Raw genomic sequence first — 19,835 nt, forward strand, 5'->3', positions numbered from 1 at the left:
ATTAATTTAGAAATTCGAAAAAGGTTGTTAAAGGTGAATGTTTGGAGCGCGGCGTTGTACAGGTACGAAACATGGACAGTGGGCGTGGCGGAAAATAAAAGGTTAGAAGCGTTCGAAATGTGATGTTATAGGCGAATGATGAGGATACCGTGGATAGAGAAGGTTAGAAATGAAGAGGTATTAGAAAGAATAGGAGAACAGAGGACTCTATGGAAGTCAATAAAAAATAGGCGAGATAGGTTGGTAGGACACCTTCTCAGGCATGAAGGTCTATTCAGAGACATATTAGAGGCAGAAACAGGAGTTAGGAGGGATAGAGATAGAACTGGGTTAGATTACTGTTCGCAAATAGTTAAGGATGTGGGCTGTTCTAGTTTTAGGGAAATGAGAAGATTAGCTCAGGATAGGAGGGAATGGAGGTGAGTGTCCAACCAGTCTTAGGACTGACGACCCTATGATGATTATTAATCAGATTCTTCATGATGTGTTTTTGCCACCATTGCAGAAATGAAAATAGGAAATGTAGCAGGGACATCTAGCTACTTTACAGAAACGTGGACACAACCTTTTACTGTTAACAGATTTTTGAAAGTTCTTTAAAATATAAAACTATAGATGAGAATCTGTGTTATTAAATATTCTGAAGCGATAGATAGCATATGCACCCTGAACTTTACTCAACTTTCGGCTACTACATTTTTAAAGTCTGACTAAGATGAACAGACCTAAAAAAAAAAAAGAAAAAACTTTTGGGTTCTTTATTTCTACCAGCCACTAATACTTGTGGGCGGGAAGACACTCCAGATTTGCCGAAAGGTAGGGTGGAAGTCCTTCTTCAGCCTCCTTTTAGGAACCATGGAAATAGGTTAGTGGTGGTTAGGGAGTTAAAGAAGAGACGAATGAAATGAAACAGAAGTGAGTGAAAAATTATTTGTGACCCTGGCATTTGCTTAAGTGATTCAAGGAAACCATTAAAACCTTGGCCTAGGCCAGTCGGACCCGAAATCGAGCCGTTATCCTGCCGAATGTTAAACAATGGTCGCAACCTCTAGATCATGCAGCTGGGAAGAATCCTAAGAAAACACCACGAAGATCGTCAGATTCACACCAGTTATAGCAGACAAGGAACATTTATTAGAGTCTTTGAGAAATTACCTCTGCGTAATGGTGGTAGACAAATCAGAGCTCGTGACAATGGTGACAAGAAGACGATGGTGGATTTGATCAATAATGATTCATTTATTCTTATTTTTCAGATTCAATTAGAATAAATTGTTAATTTTATCCTTCTAACTTTATTCTTCAGTAGCTGTTACGCGTCATGGTTTTGACCACAATGTATTATCGCTTATGGCCCAAGGACTATGATTTTAATTATAAATTGAAGAACATATGTCACTCATAGAACAAAGGATTAAAATCTAAAATTTATATGATAGAAAAGAAAACTCTACAAGGAAGACTACGTTTGTCAAACGAACGCTAGGATCCACAAGCATGGAAGATGCTTCAAGGTGGGGAAAAACGAATTCTATCAGGGTGAAGCATCTTATAATCATACGATTTAACTTTAAGATATTAGGAGTAGAATAATCTCAAGTAAATAAATATGCATGTGACAATGTACACCTTTCATCCGTATTCCAAAGAAAGGAGTTTCTCGATTTTCTTTTATGTATGTAACGCGATTTCTTCGCCGATTGTGAACCGGTTTTAATGAATTTTTTTTATTAGATAGGTAACATCTCAAACGTATTCTCGTGTAAATTTGTAGAAAATATTTCGCCTTTAAGTGTGGAAAATTACGGGATGATTCTCATCATTAACTGTAGATTTAATTTTTTCAAACAGGTACTCACAAAAGTCAGTTTTTATACGTATCATGATCATCGTAAGGTCGTCAGTCCTAAAACTGGTTGGACCCGCACCTCCCCTCGTTTTTATCCTGAGCTAAAAAACAACCCATATCCTTAACTATTTGCGAATAATAATTTAATCTAGGTCTACCTCTACCCCTCCTAACTTCCGTTTCTACCACTAATATGTCTCTGACTAGACCTTCATGCCTGAGAAGGTGTCTTACTAACATATCTCGCCTATTTCTTATTGACTTCCATAGATTCCTCTGTTGTCCTATTCTTTCTAATATCTCTTCATTTCAAACCTTCTCTATCCACGGTATCCTGGAACGCTTTTAACCTTTTCTTTTTACTGTCCATGTTTCGCACCCGTACAGCGCCGCGCTCCAAACATCATCATCATCATCATAAGGTCATCAGTCCTAAGACTGGTTGGACACGTACCTCCACTCTTTCCTATCCTGAGCTAAACTTCGCATTTCCCTAAAACTAGAACATCCCACATCCTTAACTATTTGCGAAGAGTAATCTAATCTAGGTCTACCTCTACCCCTCCTAATTTCCCGTTTCTGCCTCTAATATGTCTCTGACTAGACCTTCATGCCTGAGAAGGTGTCTTACTAACCTATCTCGCCTATTTCTTATTGACTTCCATAGAGTCCTCTGTTCTCCTATTCTTTCTAATATCTCTTCATTTCTAACCTTCTCTATCAACGGTATCCTCATCATTCGCCTGTAACATCACATTTCGAACGCTTCTAACCTTTTCTTTTCCGCCGCGTCCACCATCCATGTTTCGCTTCCGTACAGTGCCGCGCTCCAAACATACACCTTTGATAATCTTTTTCGAATTTCTAAATGAATCGTTGGCGAGCAAAGAAGTGACTTCTTTTTATTAAAGGCGACACGACCCTGCGCTATCCTCTGCTTTATATCCCTACTACTCCTTCCATCCTCACTTATCTGACTTCCTAGGTATCTAAAATCAGTCACTTCTTATACCTACTAAATCTAATTGTAATCTATCCATCTCTATTTTTAAATTTTCTAATTTCCCTACCTGCCTCATTGACCTAACATTCCACGCTCCGACTCGTGCTCCAAACATGCACCTTTAACAATCATTTTCGAATTTCTAAATTAACCGTTCTGTTTATACGTTATTGAATTTAAATTATTGTAGATGAATCTTCTTCCGTTTTTCCTTTTTATACAATTTATGTAATGAGATTTTATGAAAACTGTAACGCCAAAAACCTAGCAAATAAAAAGTGTGACTTGAACAGCACGTAGCGTTCTGCTAAATTTTATTATGATAACACGAACAAATAAAGACGTCTCAATGTTTTTGGTTTAGTCTGGCAGCACGTTTAAAGTGTACCAAGACGACATAAAAGTTCGTACTATTAAAACGTTATTCTTCTTCCTGCGCAATTCTCATTCACTCCAAACTCTCATACATCATGCGAAGTGCACTTTTTATGTTGGTTCTACTTGCACCATCTGATTTTATCCAGGTTTCATTCCCTGCTAGCCCTCGTTTTGTTTACATTAGCGAGATTGGACTTTATCTTTGTGATACTCTGCTTTACTTTGTTACGAACTATTTTATTTACCGCATCAATCTACGGGGCGATCGTAAACAAGCATCCAAAATTGCATGGAACTTTAGAGCATTCGAACGCTTATGTTTACAACACTGGTAATTAATTTGGTCATCCTCTCTTTAGGATCATCTCTCTACCCCTAGCGTACTAGTCTTAGGTTTTGGTGACAGAAATAACAATAATAATAATAGTTAATAATATTATAAGTAATGAATATACAAAGAGGCGATGGTTCACGATGACAGCTGTCAGAGATGGCCGGCGATGACAGCTGTCAAAGATGGCTGACAATGCCAGCTGTCAAAGATGGTTGACGGAAGGGGTAAAACGGTCGAAAAAGGACGAAAATGAACCTTCATAAGAAAATACATGGGATTTTGAGGCCGCACTGTCATAGCCTATCTACTGACCTTCCTCTATAAAATGGTACTACCTTTTAATTTTGCAATGTGCCGAACTGGAAGGTATTTTTAGCGTACCCGCATTCTGTTCTCAACTGACCCATGCTCCGTTTTTCGTGGTCAATTTTAATAAAAAAATACACGTAAGGGATGTTTTCCCAAATTTCCTCATTCGTTTGATAAGTATACACCTTTCAACTAGTTTGTAGAATAGTTATAATGCAAATTCTTATTTAGGTCACTGGTACAACGTTGGTACATCTAAATTGTTTATTTGACACTGCAAGCTAACATCTGCATACCTACTATATTAGTAGGTCAGTTAGCAACCCTTTAAATAGGGGAATCAAAAATTATAATCAAGAAGTCGAGAGACTAGAGTCGAATTCAAGATCATAAACATGCAAGGTGGTGAAACGGCTTACCATCTTCACTCACCCTGTGATAGTTCCTTGACATTTCTACTTTCCCAATTATCTAATAAAGGAGGTTACGATTATTATTGTACTATTAGGTTATTAATTAACTGTAGTTAAATCGTTGACTAGCCATTCTATATTATATAAGAAGTTATGTTCCAAAATAAACATATAAATTCGCTTCTGTATGAAAATATTTATCAAAAAACATATTACCTAATACAAAAATACTTAAATTATGCTTGAGCAAATTATTGGGATCCGTCAAATGGGCATACACCATCTGGTGGCAAAATTTATAACTCCAATGAGGGAAAAATTTACATAGGAACTGTGCACGCAAATTGTAAAATTGTTTATTAAAATAATAAAACACGTTAAAAAAGTAAAAATTTTTTTGATGATGGAGTCGACGAAGTTTTCTTCTAAAGTTAAATCAAATAAAAAGTTAATATGTTCAGTGAAAAGCTGCAATAGCACTTCAGACATAGATCTTCACTCTTCACCTACATTAACTACTTTCCAATAAAAACTAACCGTTTTATATATGTAAAAAATATATTCGGAAAATTAGAGAAAAAAGTAAACTAATAGAAGCTTGGATGAAAGCAGTAGGTATCAAAGAAGTGAATTCCGGAATAAAAATTTGTTCACGTCATTTTAATGCACATGATTATATTTCAGCAAGTATTTACCATCAGCCATAACCTTAATATTTAAAACTAGAATCATACTAAAATTATAAAGTGAGAAATTATTTATTCCTGTGTAATTGATTTAACACAATTCTAATGATACGATATAAGTATTTTGAGGTTAAGAACCTACCTGCTGCAATACAACAAAGTTGCAATAATGTGTTTGCAACGTTCTCTTAAATCGGCTTTGCACGTGCAAGTCATTGATATGATATTGCTTAAATCACCCAGAATCACCTCACCAATTATATAACGTGAATCACTTTTTAAATCCGAAGTTTGTAAAAAGTAGGCAGTAAACTTGACGGAATTTGAAGGCTAGCTTCCGGATTTGTTATTTCCGAATTTTATAATGTGATTGGCATTAAAAACACGCTCACCTTCAACGAAATTTCCTTTCCGAGGCTTTGTGTCAGCCCAATCACATATTGTGTCAATACTTATCATTTTATCGTAATTTAAAAACTTGGAAATTGCACGGTACACTATAGGAACTACGATAAATTTTCCCTAATCGGCGCCATGTTTTTAGGCTCCTCCCATTTGACGGATCCCAGTAGACAGAACTTATCTTTCGCTACCATCTGTAGTTATTTGGCACTAACCATCGTGGAGTCGTTGGTGTTTAGTGTTTATGTTAAATTAGTAATGCAATCAATAATATGTTAAGTACTCACTTCCTTTGTGGGTCATGTTTAGGGTCTTCTTCTGGATGATTTAGGCGTAAGTTCTTTCTTATATCACTAGTATCGTTAATTCTTCGTATTTCTGACAGGGATCCAGGAAGCAACATTGCCACTTCTGTAACAAAGTAAAAGAAATATTAAATAAAATATACTCAGGAATTACGGCATATCTCAAATACTTTTCAAGAAAGTGATGCCGTTCAATCCTCGAAGGAACGTCAACGATTTATTAATTTTTTAATTTCATTATGGATTTTAACTATTCACTGTTGATCAGGGACTAATTACGATGAAGAAAACGTGAAGCAATTTGAAATGCGTGCTTTATAGAAAGTAAAATTTTAACATCAGGCGGAAGTTGCGTCACGTTTACTTGACCAACTCGCCAGAGCCCTTGGTGATAAAAAAAAGTCGTACTAATCAGTTTTGGGGCAAACCTGGTTGCTGGTGAACTTCTTGCCAGCGTAATTTGCGACAAGGCATACTCTTGTTCCTAGAGTAATGAATCTAGTACTCCACTGTGAAATTATAACTCAAAATATTCTTCCACAATTCTCAATACGTTTTTATTTACATTGTACGAAAGCAATTAATTTTAACAAGATACGTATTCGAGAGTTGTTCGATACGACTGAATAGGTATCGCGAAATAGCGAAGAAAATAGAAGTAAATCACTATTATGTATCGATGAAAATCAATGAAAATAAGTACACTACAGGGACGGGTAATGTCTACTTCAACTGCTATATCTCATCATCATAAGGTCATCAGTCCTAAGACTAGTTGGACAGCCACCTCCACTCTTTTCGATCTTGAGTTAATCTTTTCATATATCTAAATAGAAAATATTATTGTGAAACATTTTCATTATCATCATCATTATCAAAAGGTCTTCAGTCGAAAGAACGGTTGGACACTTTGCATTTCCCTACACTCCTAACTATTTTGCGAACATTAATCCAATCTATAGTCGACGATGTTATGTAAAACTCTTTAACAATACAACACCATGTGACGTATATCAAGCGATCTAAAATGCACTATCATTTGTTACCACATCCAAAAATTTGTCGCTCCAGCCAGTTACTAGAATATAGACGAAATTTTAGCCTGATATCAAGCTACACATAGTAAAAATGAAATAGCATAGAAAATACCATAGTTTGTTTTCAATTTGTCAGTAATTTTCTACAAAGTGAGGTTATGTCCTTCTCATTTGTCAGCGCTGTGTTGGCGTACAGTAGATTTAGTAGCAGTGTGCTGGCGTGCAGTATATTTAACAGGTGGTGCTGCCTCCGCGTATATTTTCGGATTTCGCGGTGACGTATGTTCATGAGTGTCGTTTGTGATCATATCGCGTCCGAGTAGCAACACATCCAATAAGTGTACAGTTCGTATCCAAGTTTCACTCTCGCATTGTGTCGGTCGATTCGATCGTTGTAGGGGAGTATAAGCCCGGCCTGTCGTACGTCATTACCGCCAACGCTCAATGCGTCTATATGGTCGGTTAAACTGTTTCCTGTATGTGTATAAGTATACTTTATTTTCAAATAATATTAATTCAAAACTTTAGCGGTTAACGAACCGAAAAATGAAATCGCTCCGAGGAACACGGCTCTACAATTTTCGAGAAACGTTTCCGTCCATTAACTCCTCCTGCATTGGTACATATAAACTTCAAAAGAAAGAACAAACGGAAGTGAAGGAACAAAATTGTCGTCGTCACTCTTTGAAAGTTCCTTTTCGGACTTCGGAGAATGCCAGCGACCCGGTCGACGCCGACGAGTCCATCGTCGCCAGTCACAATGACAATACTCGTAATGCAAAAACGATTACGTGTACGAAATGGCTGTGCAACATAATGATAATGACGTGGTTGGTGGCGGGAGTCGCGACGCGGAGCGACGCTGTACGCCGTCATCAAGGAATTGAAAGACGGGAGCGTGTATTGTTCCTCCGGCCAACTTTGACGGCGACGTCGCTTTGTTTCCAGCAAACGACGATAATGACGGGAGACGTCCCGACGCCGCACCGTTCGTCACGCTAGCAGGAACGTTAGACGTCGTCGTCGAGGAAATCGCGGCGCAAAATCACGAAAAGGAAAACGCCCGTGGATGACGCGACGGGCGCAGTGGATTTTATTAAACTTGAAGCAGACGTGAACAACTGAGTCATTAAGAAATGCGCTTTTCGACATTTTCAACGACCAAATTCAGCGTTCCTTCACGTTTCGTTTGTGACTGAAGGAGCTCATTATGATGTTGCACCAATTATGTGGAATTCGTGTTGCCTAAGGGTTCCAAAACGTCATCGATTTAGGTAGAGTATAAGAAAGGTGGATGGTGTGCGCGGAGAAATGAGGTATTAAATTCGGATAATGAAAATACTGCGAATAAAAAGGTTTAGAAACGAGAAGAAAAAGGTAGGAGAACAGAGAGCGTTATCGAAGGGAAATAAGGGGTTAGTTAAGGATGCGGGGACTGTTTGATTTTTTGACAATTGCGACGATTGGATCAGCAGAGAAGGAAGTGCTATCCAACCATCATTTCAGTAGCAACAGTTTACTATGTCGTCTGTTCCAATAGACCAGTCGATCTTTCGGGAACTAATGTAGAATTTGTGAATAGGAATGAAACAGACATGGACACTTAGGTCATCCACATCTACAAACCACATTCATCCACCATCACCAAAATGTCACCAATGTTTTTATAAATGAACTATCCCCGTAGAAGTCAGCCAGGAAAAGGAGTCATGAAGGAGCTATTGAATGCAAAAACACATTAGAAACATGACGGAGGATTCGCCGGAAAATAAAAAGTTAGAAGCGTCTGAAATGTGGTATCACAAGCGAACGATAAAGATACTCTATGGAAGTTAATACAAAATAGGCGAGATAGGTTGGTAAAAGACATCTTCTCAGGCATGAAGGTCTAGTCAGAGACATATTAGAAGTAGAAACTGAAGTTAAGGGGAGTTTAGGCGTCGTTCATAAACTACGTTCGGAAATAAAGGGGAGAGAGGGGTGTGACGAGATATGACAAGAGGGGAAATAGATCTAAGAACATGCGACGTTCGAAGTATATGAATAATTCTCATTCTCATTGCTATTTTTAATAATAAAAAATGTCTTAATATTAGTAAGGGGGGTTGCTAAAAGCGTGACGAAGATGGACGAAAAAGATGAAATTCTGAGTGACGTATTTTATTGATGGCCCCTTAGATTACTGTTCACAAATAGTTAGGGACGTGAAATGAGATAACTAAGAGTAGGATTCAGTGGAGGTGCGTGTACAATCAGTCTTAAGACTGACGACCCCAATGATGATGATGATGATGATGCTAGAAGGGGTATATAGCCCAAATATTCATATTCACGAATCCCGGAGAAATCGAAATCGCGATTCGCGTCTGGAAGTTTCGACAAAATACAGACCATTTCGAATTATTTTATTCGATTAAGCTAACGTGCCTATCACGTTGAGGTTGGCTACGCCAGGATTCGTTTTCAGCGAGTAGATATCCACACAAGTGGACCTTGTTGGAGCATATGTATTCCTAAAATGTAGCATCGTGCTACAGATGGCGTTTACTGCGCCATTTGTGGTATTTTCTAAAACGCGCTGTTAAGGTAGCAGGTAGTTGGTCTGTGTTCTGTCGGAGCTGCCTGCGCCGCGCTGATAAGATCCAAAAAGATCGAAATCGCTATCCGCGTCTGGCAGTTTCGACAGAATACAGACCACTTCGAATCATTTTATTCGATTAAGCTAATGTGCCAATCACGTTGAGGTTGGCTACGCCGGGATTCGTTTTCAGCAAGTAGATATCCACACAAGTGGACCTTGTTGGATTATACGTAATCCCAAAATGTAGCATCGTGCTACAAATGGCGTTTACTGCGCCAAAAAATAAGTTTTGTCGAACTCTCCAAAATCCCCCCTGTCTCGGCGATGACTTCCTAAATTTCTTTCTGGCTAGTCATTTCTTCATGGTAGGGAACAAGATGAAGTCACAGGGAGTCAAATCGAGTGAGTTCGGGGTGTGCGGCAGCAAATTCATAACGTAATTCATGCATTTTGGCGGCAACAATTCCTGACGAATGTGCCGGTGCGCTATCGTGTTGAAAACGCACCTTCTTTTTCGCCAAATGCGGCCGTGTCTCCTTCAATTTTTTGTCGAAGCGGTCCAAAAACTAACTGTAGTATTGTCCAGTGATCGTTCTTCCTTTTCCTAAAAAATTCGTAAAATGATTTCCTCGGTAACAACGTTAGCCAGGCTTCCTGGTCGCTCCCATCAGAAACGGATCTTTGCCCACGTTTAAATTCGTTGAAGCAATATCTAACTGTGGTCGTAGATGGCGAAATGTCTCCATAAACAGTATCCAACTTTGTTTTCATCTCCTCGCATTTTTTCCCATCCAAAAACAAAAAGCGAGTTACCGAACGATACTGCTCTTTTTCCATCTTAGCAAAAATAACGAAACACGTCTCAGTGGAATGGCTGCCAAATCCAATCAGTCAGACATTCGTTTTGGCGTGGTTTGATAGATGGCAGCACACGATGACAACACCAATTTCCCTCAGGAACGTCCTCCGTCTTCAAACACGGGTACTTATTGAACCGCCCTCGTAAAACCACATTTCGAAAACGCTTCTAACCTTTTCTTTTTCGCCGCGCTCATTGATTTTCTGATAAATGGATAAAGCATATAATTTTAAAGGTACATAGTTTAAAGAGCTGCACTCAGTAGAAACAAATTAAATGACGACTACTCCTGCAGTTCAAAGAGAATTGTCCCAAGGTGAAGATTTGTATCTCGAGAGATGTTCTAGACTGAAGGCTAACTTAAAGCGAGTACTTTTCTTCTTACGTTTGCTATCGAAACTTGAATCCCAAAAGTGTCGTAAAATCTGTGGTTTCCTCTTTGCCAATAGATAACGAATAATTCCCAGTGCGCGTTACCAAAGTTGCAGTACAAGATGACCTTATACAGGTCAGATAGAAATTTAACCGATCATAGGAAAATTCTATTACATACGGCCATCAAAAGGTAACACCATCTTTTGAAAAATACGACATGATATAGGAATATTCGTTTAAATATCTTCAGTCAACTTTACAAATCCCATAAATGTAATTTAAAGTAATTGAAAGGTGTTACACTCTGTTCAAAAGAATTTTGAGTTCGGTTAGTTAGGACATGGTAAAAAAGTAAATGTATTCCATATTTTTAGCAACGAAATGTGTAATTGCTATGTTTTGTTTTACCTGTGTACAAGTAGGAATGCAAGTGTACAAAATAGGGAAGAAATAACTGTGACATCAAATTTTGAGGAAAGCAGTTACTAATTTGGAAATTCTAAAACGATTATTAAAGGTGTATTGTTGGAACACGACTTTGCACGGATGTGGACGGTGGGCGCTGCGGAAAAGAAAAGGTTAGAAACGTTTGAGACGTGACCTTATGGGAGAATCTTAAAAAACAGAAAGAAAAGAGAAGATATTAGAAAGAGTAGGAAAACAATGAATACTTTTGGAGTGGAGTCTTTAAAATTATATGGAAGTCCAGGAGAAATGGGCAATATAGGTTGCTATGACACCTTTTCAGTCTTGAAGGACATATTTGAGATAGAAACAGCAGTTAGAAGGAGTAGAGGTAGATTTAGATTAGATTAGTGTTCGGAAATAGTAAAAGATGTAGGTTGTTCGCATTTTTGAGAAATCTGAAGATTGACTCAAGGTAGACCAGTCTTTGGGTTGAAGACTTTATAATGATGACACCAAACTAACCTTTTTTTCATTTTGGATAGATCTTCGGATTGGTTACCCATAATACCATTTTGGTGGAGGTAGCTCAATGTGTATGGGAGATGTGGACCTAAGTGTCCACTATTCCCATACGTCTATAGAATTCTAGAATGACTCCAGAAAGATCGACTAGACTATTTAAACGGACGATATGACCAGAGTCAAGTTGCGTCTGCTCCTAAACTGGTATCGGAAATGGAAACTTTCCATTAACGAGACCAAACCGGCAGCAATTTTGTTCTCACGTAGGTCCCGAAAATCTCCCTCCATCATCGTAAACAACCGCCCCATCAAATGGAGCAACTCCGTCACTTACGTAGGCGACGTCGTTTTCGACAGAGCCCTAAACTGACGGCACCACATCACAATTACCAGTAACAAGGTCATGGGTGCATTCATCGCTCCTAAACTTTTCATCTGAAATAACTTCATCTTCCAACAAACGAAAATCCGTGCGTTTAACGCAATCATCAGGAGCATTTACTCCTACGCCATCCCCATCTGGGGCTGTACCCTTCCTGGACGCCTTCAAATTCTTAAAGGCACTTGCAGATTCTTCGCTCCGCATTCAACTACCCATGGTTCATGAGAAATACCCAGATTTTGAAATAAACTGGTCTACCTTCTCTCACCGAGGCTGTAACCAAATTCGCAGCAAATCTCAGGACTTCAGTGTCAAGTCACCCAAACCCGTCTATCTCGACACTTTCCGACGTCGTCCCTAAACCAAATGACCATTTCAGAAGGTCCTGCTACCTTCTCTTCTAAACTACTCGCCTTTACTCAATTCCAGTTTCGCTTTTCAGCGCAAGTATCCACCCTACTCTTTGTGCTGGGAAGTCGATTCTCGCTCACACTCTTCTCCTCCAAAAATACTTCTCCCCCACTCTTACCTCTCTCCCTCCCCAACATTCCCAATAAATCTTCCCTTGGGAGTCACAATCTTCGGGTTTATCTCCCTACTCGAGGAGGGGATTTTAGTCGGTAGGCGCTTCGACGAAACGAAAACTACCCCGTTCAGGGGGTGTCTTTTGAAGAAACAGTGAAGTGTCAACCATTTACGTAGAAACTACAACGTAGAGGTAATTATTACTACATTAGAATTCCGTGTCTGAAAGGGGAATGCAGAACTCTTCTAAGATCGATCACCAGTGAGTATAAATTTCCGTCTGTCATACGTGTTCAACTTGGAAACTACTCATAGAGTATAAAAACTTGAAAACTGGTATAACAATATATATATATATGACTTGTACATACTTCATTCACAATATTAGAAATTTAAATGTTTTATAGGAAAGTTTCGCGTGAGAAGGGGTAAGTTGTGTAACTTGGAAACCGCCTATGTATCGCTTTGAAGATCTAAGTGGTATCATAACATAGTTGTCAGTCTGAAAGGTAGTTCCATAGGTGCTCTCTTCTTCTTCCTATCCTGAAGTAATCGTCGCATTTCCAGAAAACTAGAACATCCCAACTAACTCTATACATCTCTGCTTTTATTCATTTTATTCGTAGTGCCTCCGTTCTTCTACTTTTTTCAATTCTTGATTTCTACCCTGTTTTATTCGCGATATTTTCATAATACTAATATAGGACTAACTAATCTTAAACGCCTTCAACTTTTTCTTTTCTGCAGCTTCCAATGTCCCAGCCTTTCACCTCTTAATGAAGGTACGCTTTCGATGGAGCGTAAAACGTTGAACGGTATCAACACCAGCTAGACTATCAAGGGCAGAGCTCAACGGGCTAATTAGTTATTATAAGAAGGCGGTTAATCAGTTGATTGCACTCATTTTGTATGCATTCATTAGTTAAAGGTTTCTCCAAGTTTTAGCTCATTTAATTGAGTTTTACCTGGTTTTACCTGGCTTGTACTTGATCACAGCTTATACAAATCGTATTGAGAAAATTGTTCTGGCATTTTACCTATATTCGAACATTTAAACGGGTAAAATTGCGATGGTATTATTGTGTATCTATACTGAATTGGAAAGTGCTTTGTAACGTCATTGTGTGAACGTATTTTGGAGCGACTTTTTGACGTGACAACGTCTTATAAAACAATGGAGCCGGCTGCACGCACGAAAAAACATGACTCATGCGGCGTTACCTCGCTCTGAGGCGTTCCATTTAAGGCTTGAAGTGCAAGCGAGAGCGCGGAACGAGCGACAAAGAGGCACAATCGGCCTCCGCGTTCGGCAGCGTTCGACATCTGTCTCTCTCCTACTTGAGTGAGCGATGCGTCCGCGTGGACAGCTGCTATACAATAATACGTTTCCATTTACCTTCTTCTCTATATTCTTTTGAAAAAAGAAACCACTCCATCAGTATTTCTTATGACGTTGTCACGTTCAACTATCGTCAGTAAACCGACTTTACAGACAACCGATTTTTTTTTAGTTTATGTAAATAGAAATTAGAGCTTCTTTTTGCAAAAATGCGTGTTACGTTCCGGGTTATAAAGGAAATTACACTGCCGAAAATCGGGTATATGTGTTTAGTTTTCCCAAAGATGGTAACATCCTAAAGAAGAGGTTGCGAGCAATTCCACAGTAAAATTTTCAGCTTACAGTGTGTGTGAACGTCATTTTGAACAAAAAAGTACAATTAGGATAACGAAAGATTACGATGAAAAATCCGAAGCTTCAATGAGGTTTCATTCCAACTATTTTTCCAAATTGCCCTAAATACCATTCAAAAAATAAGTCGACGATAAGAAAAAGTAGACGAAACGATTATTTCAATAAAATAAAAAATAATGGCATTCTTGAAAAATAATTGCGCTTTTATATATATAGACGATTTTTGTTTTGAATCTTTTTTTTCGAAAAAAAAATTCAAACGGGTGTAACTAAGGGTTCAGTTCACGTCTGGCAGCCCCGTTTCTACTGGAAGCTCTTAAAAAGCGTAAAGTGATTTGAATTATGCTTTTAATAAAAGAGCATTCGCATTGATGGAGCGCCACTTCAGTTTGTACTGATCGCCTTTTTGTGATGACGTCACGCCAGAGCATAGTGGCCTTCATAGTCTAGGTGGTTTGACGTTACTCTTTGCTTTTTCATCTAAGCTACTCTTGAAGGGGTTGTGATGTAGCCACTACTGTAGTGTATATGTCATGAATTTTTAAAAATCCTTCAGTAGTTGCTGATGTTACAATAAGATTCCATTGTATAAATTTCATATTCATGACTTCGACGGTTTTATACTTCATTTACTTTCTCTAGCGATGTCACCCTTCCAATGTCTTCGATGCGCGCTGGAAAAATCGTAGACAGGGAGAAAAAAACTCATTATACTCTCGACTCTTGTTCATTAAACATACATCTTCATACAGTACCTGCCAAAAGTTTTGTTCAATCATGAATAGTAGTGCTAGTCGAAAACAAGCGTTAATGCTTTTAATGTATCTTCAAATATAAATAAACATCTCGTTGATATTTTCAGTAGTAAATGGTACCAATAACAGCACATTTCAGCAATGAAATTGTAGTGGATAAAATGGTCAATTTTTCCGTGCAGTACTGTACGGATTATACGCTCCTCACCGGTTAACAGTTTGGCCGAGAATTGTCTCCTTCCTTTTCTGGCCTAGTGCTGTTCTTTTCTACTTTGCGCCGGTCAAACTGAAGGTCACATCGCTACAGAAACTAAACGAAGTATAGTTCTGAAATGATGAGTTAGTCAAGACTTCTTTTTTATAGGTAAAGATGCAGATGGGTAGATGTAAGCTCTAGATAAATGAATTACGTTTTAAACCAGTTAAGAATGGGGATGTTAATGTGTCGGTTAACCGAAACCGGGTGTATTTCAAATTATCAAACGTAGAAGATCCACGGAATGAAATCTACGAGATTATTAATTGCTATTGTAGGCTGAAGACTGAATCCAAGAATGCCATTATCTCCTGAGACGTTGACATAGTGTAAGGAATTAAGAGGAAAATTCAAGGATCAAAATAGACGACAATTACTAATTTACCGAATTAAATAGCAAGTTATTAATTACTTTATCCTCTTTTGTTGGCAGTCATGCTTCCTCCAAGATATTGTGTTATGTACTTACTTCAGTACTGGTGTGATATTTAGATTTCAATTGTGGTTGCAGAGTAAGGTTAATTATAAACGTTTCAACATTATCGAACAACGGATTACTTATTAAAGATAACGAGTTTTCCCTCAACCTCAATACTCACTAGCGATATGTCTCGCAAAAATGTTTCATTTTAATGAAGGAGATAACATAAGAATACGAAAGTACATACATACATGTATTATCTTGAGTAAACCCTAATAGGGATATAATTAATTTAGTCTTCATTAGACTCTATGATCAATTATACATATACGATTTGTTGAAAAGTATCTAGAGAATAACATGATCAATTTTCCTTCCAACTAGGTCAGAACATCAAACTGAGGTGGTAACATTGTAATATTCTCCTTCCGTATATATATATACACACTTTATCAAACCAAGGTGGTTATTTTACAATTGTGCAACTTCACAATCTACCAACATATAATCCATTGTACTGTTCAGTAGTAATTTTCCATACATTATCCCTCACCTATCTCCTTATTTCTAACGAAATATCCTTTTTCCTACTTTTTTACCATTTCTACTTCTTCTTCTTCGTCCCACACCCATACTACCTCATCTGTTATTAATTTCTTGCACTCAAATTTGACCACATTATCCCCTTTTTTTATTCTCTCCTTTTTACCATATGTTCCAATATCATCATCTGTATCCTTCTCTCTTCCATAGTCATATCCTCTCTTATATAACCTCCCTCCCACTCAGTCTTCTACCATTTCTAATTACCTGTAGCTTATTTTCCCACATATACCGCCTTTTTAACTTTAAATACTTCCTTCACATCCACCTTCAATCCTATCTTTTCTTTTATAACTCTTTTCAACTCCGTTTCTTATTTATTCTCACCTAACTCTATTCTGAAGATTATCAGGTACAGTTTTTTTGTTCCCTTTTTCTCCTTTCTAGTTTTATTTCTAATCTTAGTCTTTTCTTTTGTTCCACTGCCTACTTCTGCATTTGCTGCTCTATCTCCAGCTCCTGTTACCAATTCCTTCACTTTTTCTTTTAACCCTTCCACTTCCTGTACCTTTTCACTAGTCTCTTTCTCCAGATCTTTCATCTTTTCCTTTATATTTTTATTTTCTTCCTGAATTTCATCTAGTTTCTGTTCCAATTTTTCCCATCTTGTTTTTTCTTGTACCTTTTTTTTTTCGTTTTTCATCACTTTCTCTCCATTTTTTTTGGTTTTCTTCTTTTAATTCTTCTACCAATTTCATTAACACATCTAATTTGTCCACCCCACTAACATTTTTTTTATTCTTTACTTTCCACTCATTCTTTTTTTTTCCTCCAGACTTCATCTTCCGTCTCTAAACCAACTTTTTAACGGTCCTTATTCTACAATTTTCTTCCATAAGTGCTACTCGCTAAATTATTGTTTTCCTAAGTCTACTTTCTGTTAAATTTTCGCTCACCGTTGATAATCATTATCCGAAGTACCACAAAAAGTCTTAAGGACGTTACGTGGGTGTTGTGGAAAAACTCCAACGATTCAAACCGCTCGTAATTAATCACCAACGAAAAGAAAATCAAATATATTCATTGCCCATCTGTTTACCACACATACACTTAAATTAATGCTATTTTTCTCTTTGAACTACAACATAAATTTAGGGCACGAACAATCCGAATTTGACACTACGACGATCTCCCACGTTTTCTTTCTCTTTCAATATAGACATTTATTTGAATCAAAGCAAAGCAGTGTAAACAACGAGAACGATTCTCACATTGATAAAAGTTTTATAGAAATTTACTGTTTACTTCTGTGCCTGTTTTTTATGTATCTCTAGCTAGCCTTTCATGCCTCAGAAGGATTCCTAACCCTCTATCTCACCTTCTCCTGACCGACTTCCATAGCATCCTCCATTTTTCTACTTTTTCGTATATTCCCTCATTTGTAAACTCTCTCAAACGCTAATAACTTTTTCTTTCTATGTTTCGCAACTTTACATAGCTGTTCTCCAAATATATACTTTTTCGAATAAATAAATTAACCGTTGGCAAATACGGAAGTGATTTCTTCTTTTAGTGTTGAAAATACTACCTGGGTCATTTATAAGGGATCTATCTCCGAGAAAATAAAATCGTCCAGCGACAGATCTAACGGTCGATCGGGGTCAATGGTAGAAGGTTGATAGGTCTCTAACCCTAGGTTGCAAGTAAATGTAAATAAACACATCATCATCATCATAAGGTCGTCAGTCCTAAGACTGGTTGGACACGTACCTCCACTCTTTCCTATCCTGAGCTAAACTTCGCATTTCCCTAAAACTAGAACAGCCCACATCCTTAACTATTTGCGAACAGTAATCTAATCTAGGTCTACCTCTATCCTTCCTAACTCCTGTTTCTGCCTCTAATATGTCTCTGACTAGACCTTCATGCCTGAGAAGGTGTCCTACCAGCCTATCTCGCCTATTTTTTATTGACTTCCATAGAGTCCTCTGTTCTCCTATTCTTTCCAATACTTCTTCATTTCTAACCTTTTCTACCCACGATATCCTCATCATCCGCCTATAACACCACATTTCAAACGCTTCTAACCTTTTCTTTTCCGCCGCTCCCACCGTCCATGTTTCGCACCCGTACAATGTCGTGCTCCAAACATATACCCTTAACAACCTCTTTCGAATTTCCAAATTAATCGTCCACGAGCATAGAAGTGACTTCTTTTTATTAAAGGCGACACGACCCTGCGCTATCCTCTGCTTTATATCCCTACTACTCCTTCCATCCTGACTTATCTGACTTCCTAGGTATCTAAAATCAGCCACTTCTTCTAATTTTTCGTCTTCTATCTTTATATTCGCTCTCTTTCCCTACTTTTTCTTCCCTTGCATAAACACATGAAGGATTAATATTCGATGATTGAATAATGTCGATGTATTGTATCTAATAAGGATGGTATAATCTGGACCAGTTTAGGTTTTATTACATAAGTTTGTTTATTGTACGTAAGTAAGTTTAAATAATGGAAATTCCTGAAAACTTCCTGATTGTTACTATGACATACTACTTAATATAAATGCAGGAAAGGTGACCTACAAAGTTTCAACCCCGGATCGCATTGCTCTACACTTTATCGACTTATTTCTCGCCATAAATGAATCGAGAAATTATAAAATAACATTGAAATTCCTAGTGGTTAAATAAACTATTAATTAAAAAATTCATTCTCAATACTTTTCTGCTATACGTTACCTCAAAGTGATGAAAAAAATTTTTGTTGCTGCTCTTACACCCTCGCCGGAAATCGAATCGAACCTAGGACGTCGTACCAACCCCTCGGTGCGGGAATTTGACGTGCATTTAGCAAAGACTTTTTACAGTTATATAGAGCAAATTTTCCACCTTTTTAATACAATTGTGAACCAGTTGTGCGACGACACAAACAAAAGAAAATGTTCCATTCAGTTCACGCTTATTCCACTAGGTTGAGCTTGCCTTTTTCTAATAATACACTCTCGTCTTTTGTCTTCTTTGTTAATCTCCTTCTTTCTCTTTTTTTTTTATTTCGATTTTGTTTCCAAGCATGTTCATAGTTTATCCCCATTTCGAGATTACGTTGCAGCAGAGAGGATTACGATAATAAATAAATGCTACAATAGGATTAATTCAACCCCATTTTAGATAGCGCACTGCTTGTTTTCAACTTGCTGCGGAAATTTCGTTAACTAAGGTATGGCGGCGGAAAAGTTTTAATTCGGGCGGCGAATAAGTTCTAAATTGAGAAATTTTTAACCGGCAGTCGCAGCTGCCAGCAACAGCGTTGGAAAAACAATACAATAATTCGTGCTGCGGGAAAACGACAGTTACAATTTTCCTATTAAACGCTGAAGCCATTTTGTTGCAATTTTGAGTTAACTTCGTAAAATAGAATTAAAAGGTAGAATGGCTCGTTTATCTTCGATTCTTTTGTTATTTAATTGACCCAAGTTTGATTTGTACCTTTCGTGATACTTGTGAAGTGAATTTTAAAAGCCGGTACATTTACATACATCGACTAATTTTCGTTTTCGGTTTTTATGAAAATTTATTTGTTCATTATGAATTGAGAAGTCACTCCAAATATTTATTCATCATAAGTTTGTAAGTCCTAAGACTAGTTGGACACCCACCTCCGCTCTTTCCTATCCTGAGTTAATCTTCGCATTTCCCTAAGACTAGAACATCCCACATCCTTAACTACTTGCCAGCAATAATAATCTAATCTACGTCTACCTCTACTAATCTTAACTCCTGTTTCTGCCTCTAA

At 37.7% G+C, this 19,835-nt stretch overlaps 1 protein-coding gene across 1 annotated transcript in view; it reads right to left on the minus strand.

Annotated features, from left to right (window-relative positions):
- LOC108740284 (somatomedin-B and thrombospondin type-1 domain-containing protein) overlaps nt 1-19,835 on the minus strand; it is a 206,904-nt gene that overhangs the window by 37,952 nt on the left and 149,117 nt on the right. Inside the window, exon 3 of the mRNA XM_018474549.2 lies at nt 5,662-5,785. Within this exon, the coding sequence (XP_018330051.1) occupies nt 5,662-5,785 (124 nt within the window). The remainder of the gene's footprint in view (nt 1-5,661; nt 5,786-19,835) is intronic.

This window comes from Agrilus planipennis, unplaced genomic scaffold (assembly GCF_000699045.2).
Source record: "Agrilus planipennis isolate EAB-ADULT unplaced genomic scaffold, Apla_2.0 scaffold227, whole genome shotgun sequence".
NCBI classification, from domain to species: Eukaryota; Metazoa; Arthropoda; class Insecta; order Coleoptera; family Buprestidae; genus Agrilus; species Agrilus planipennis.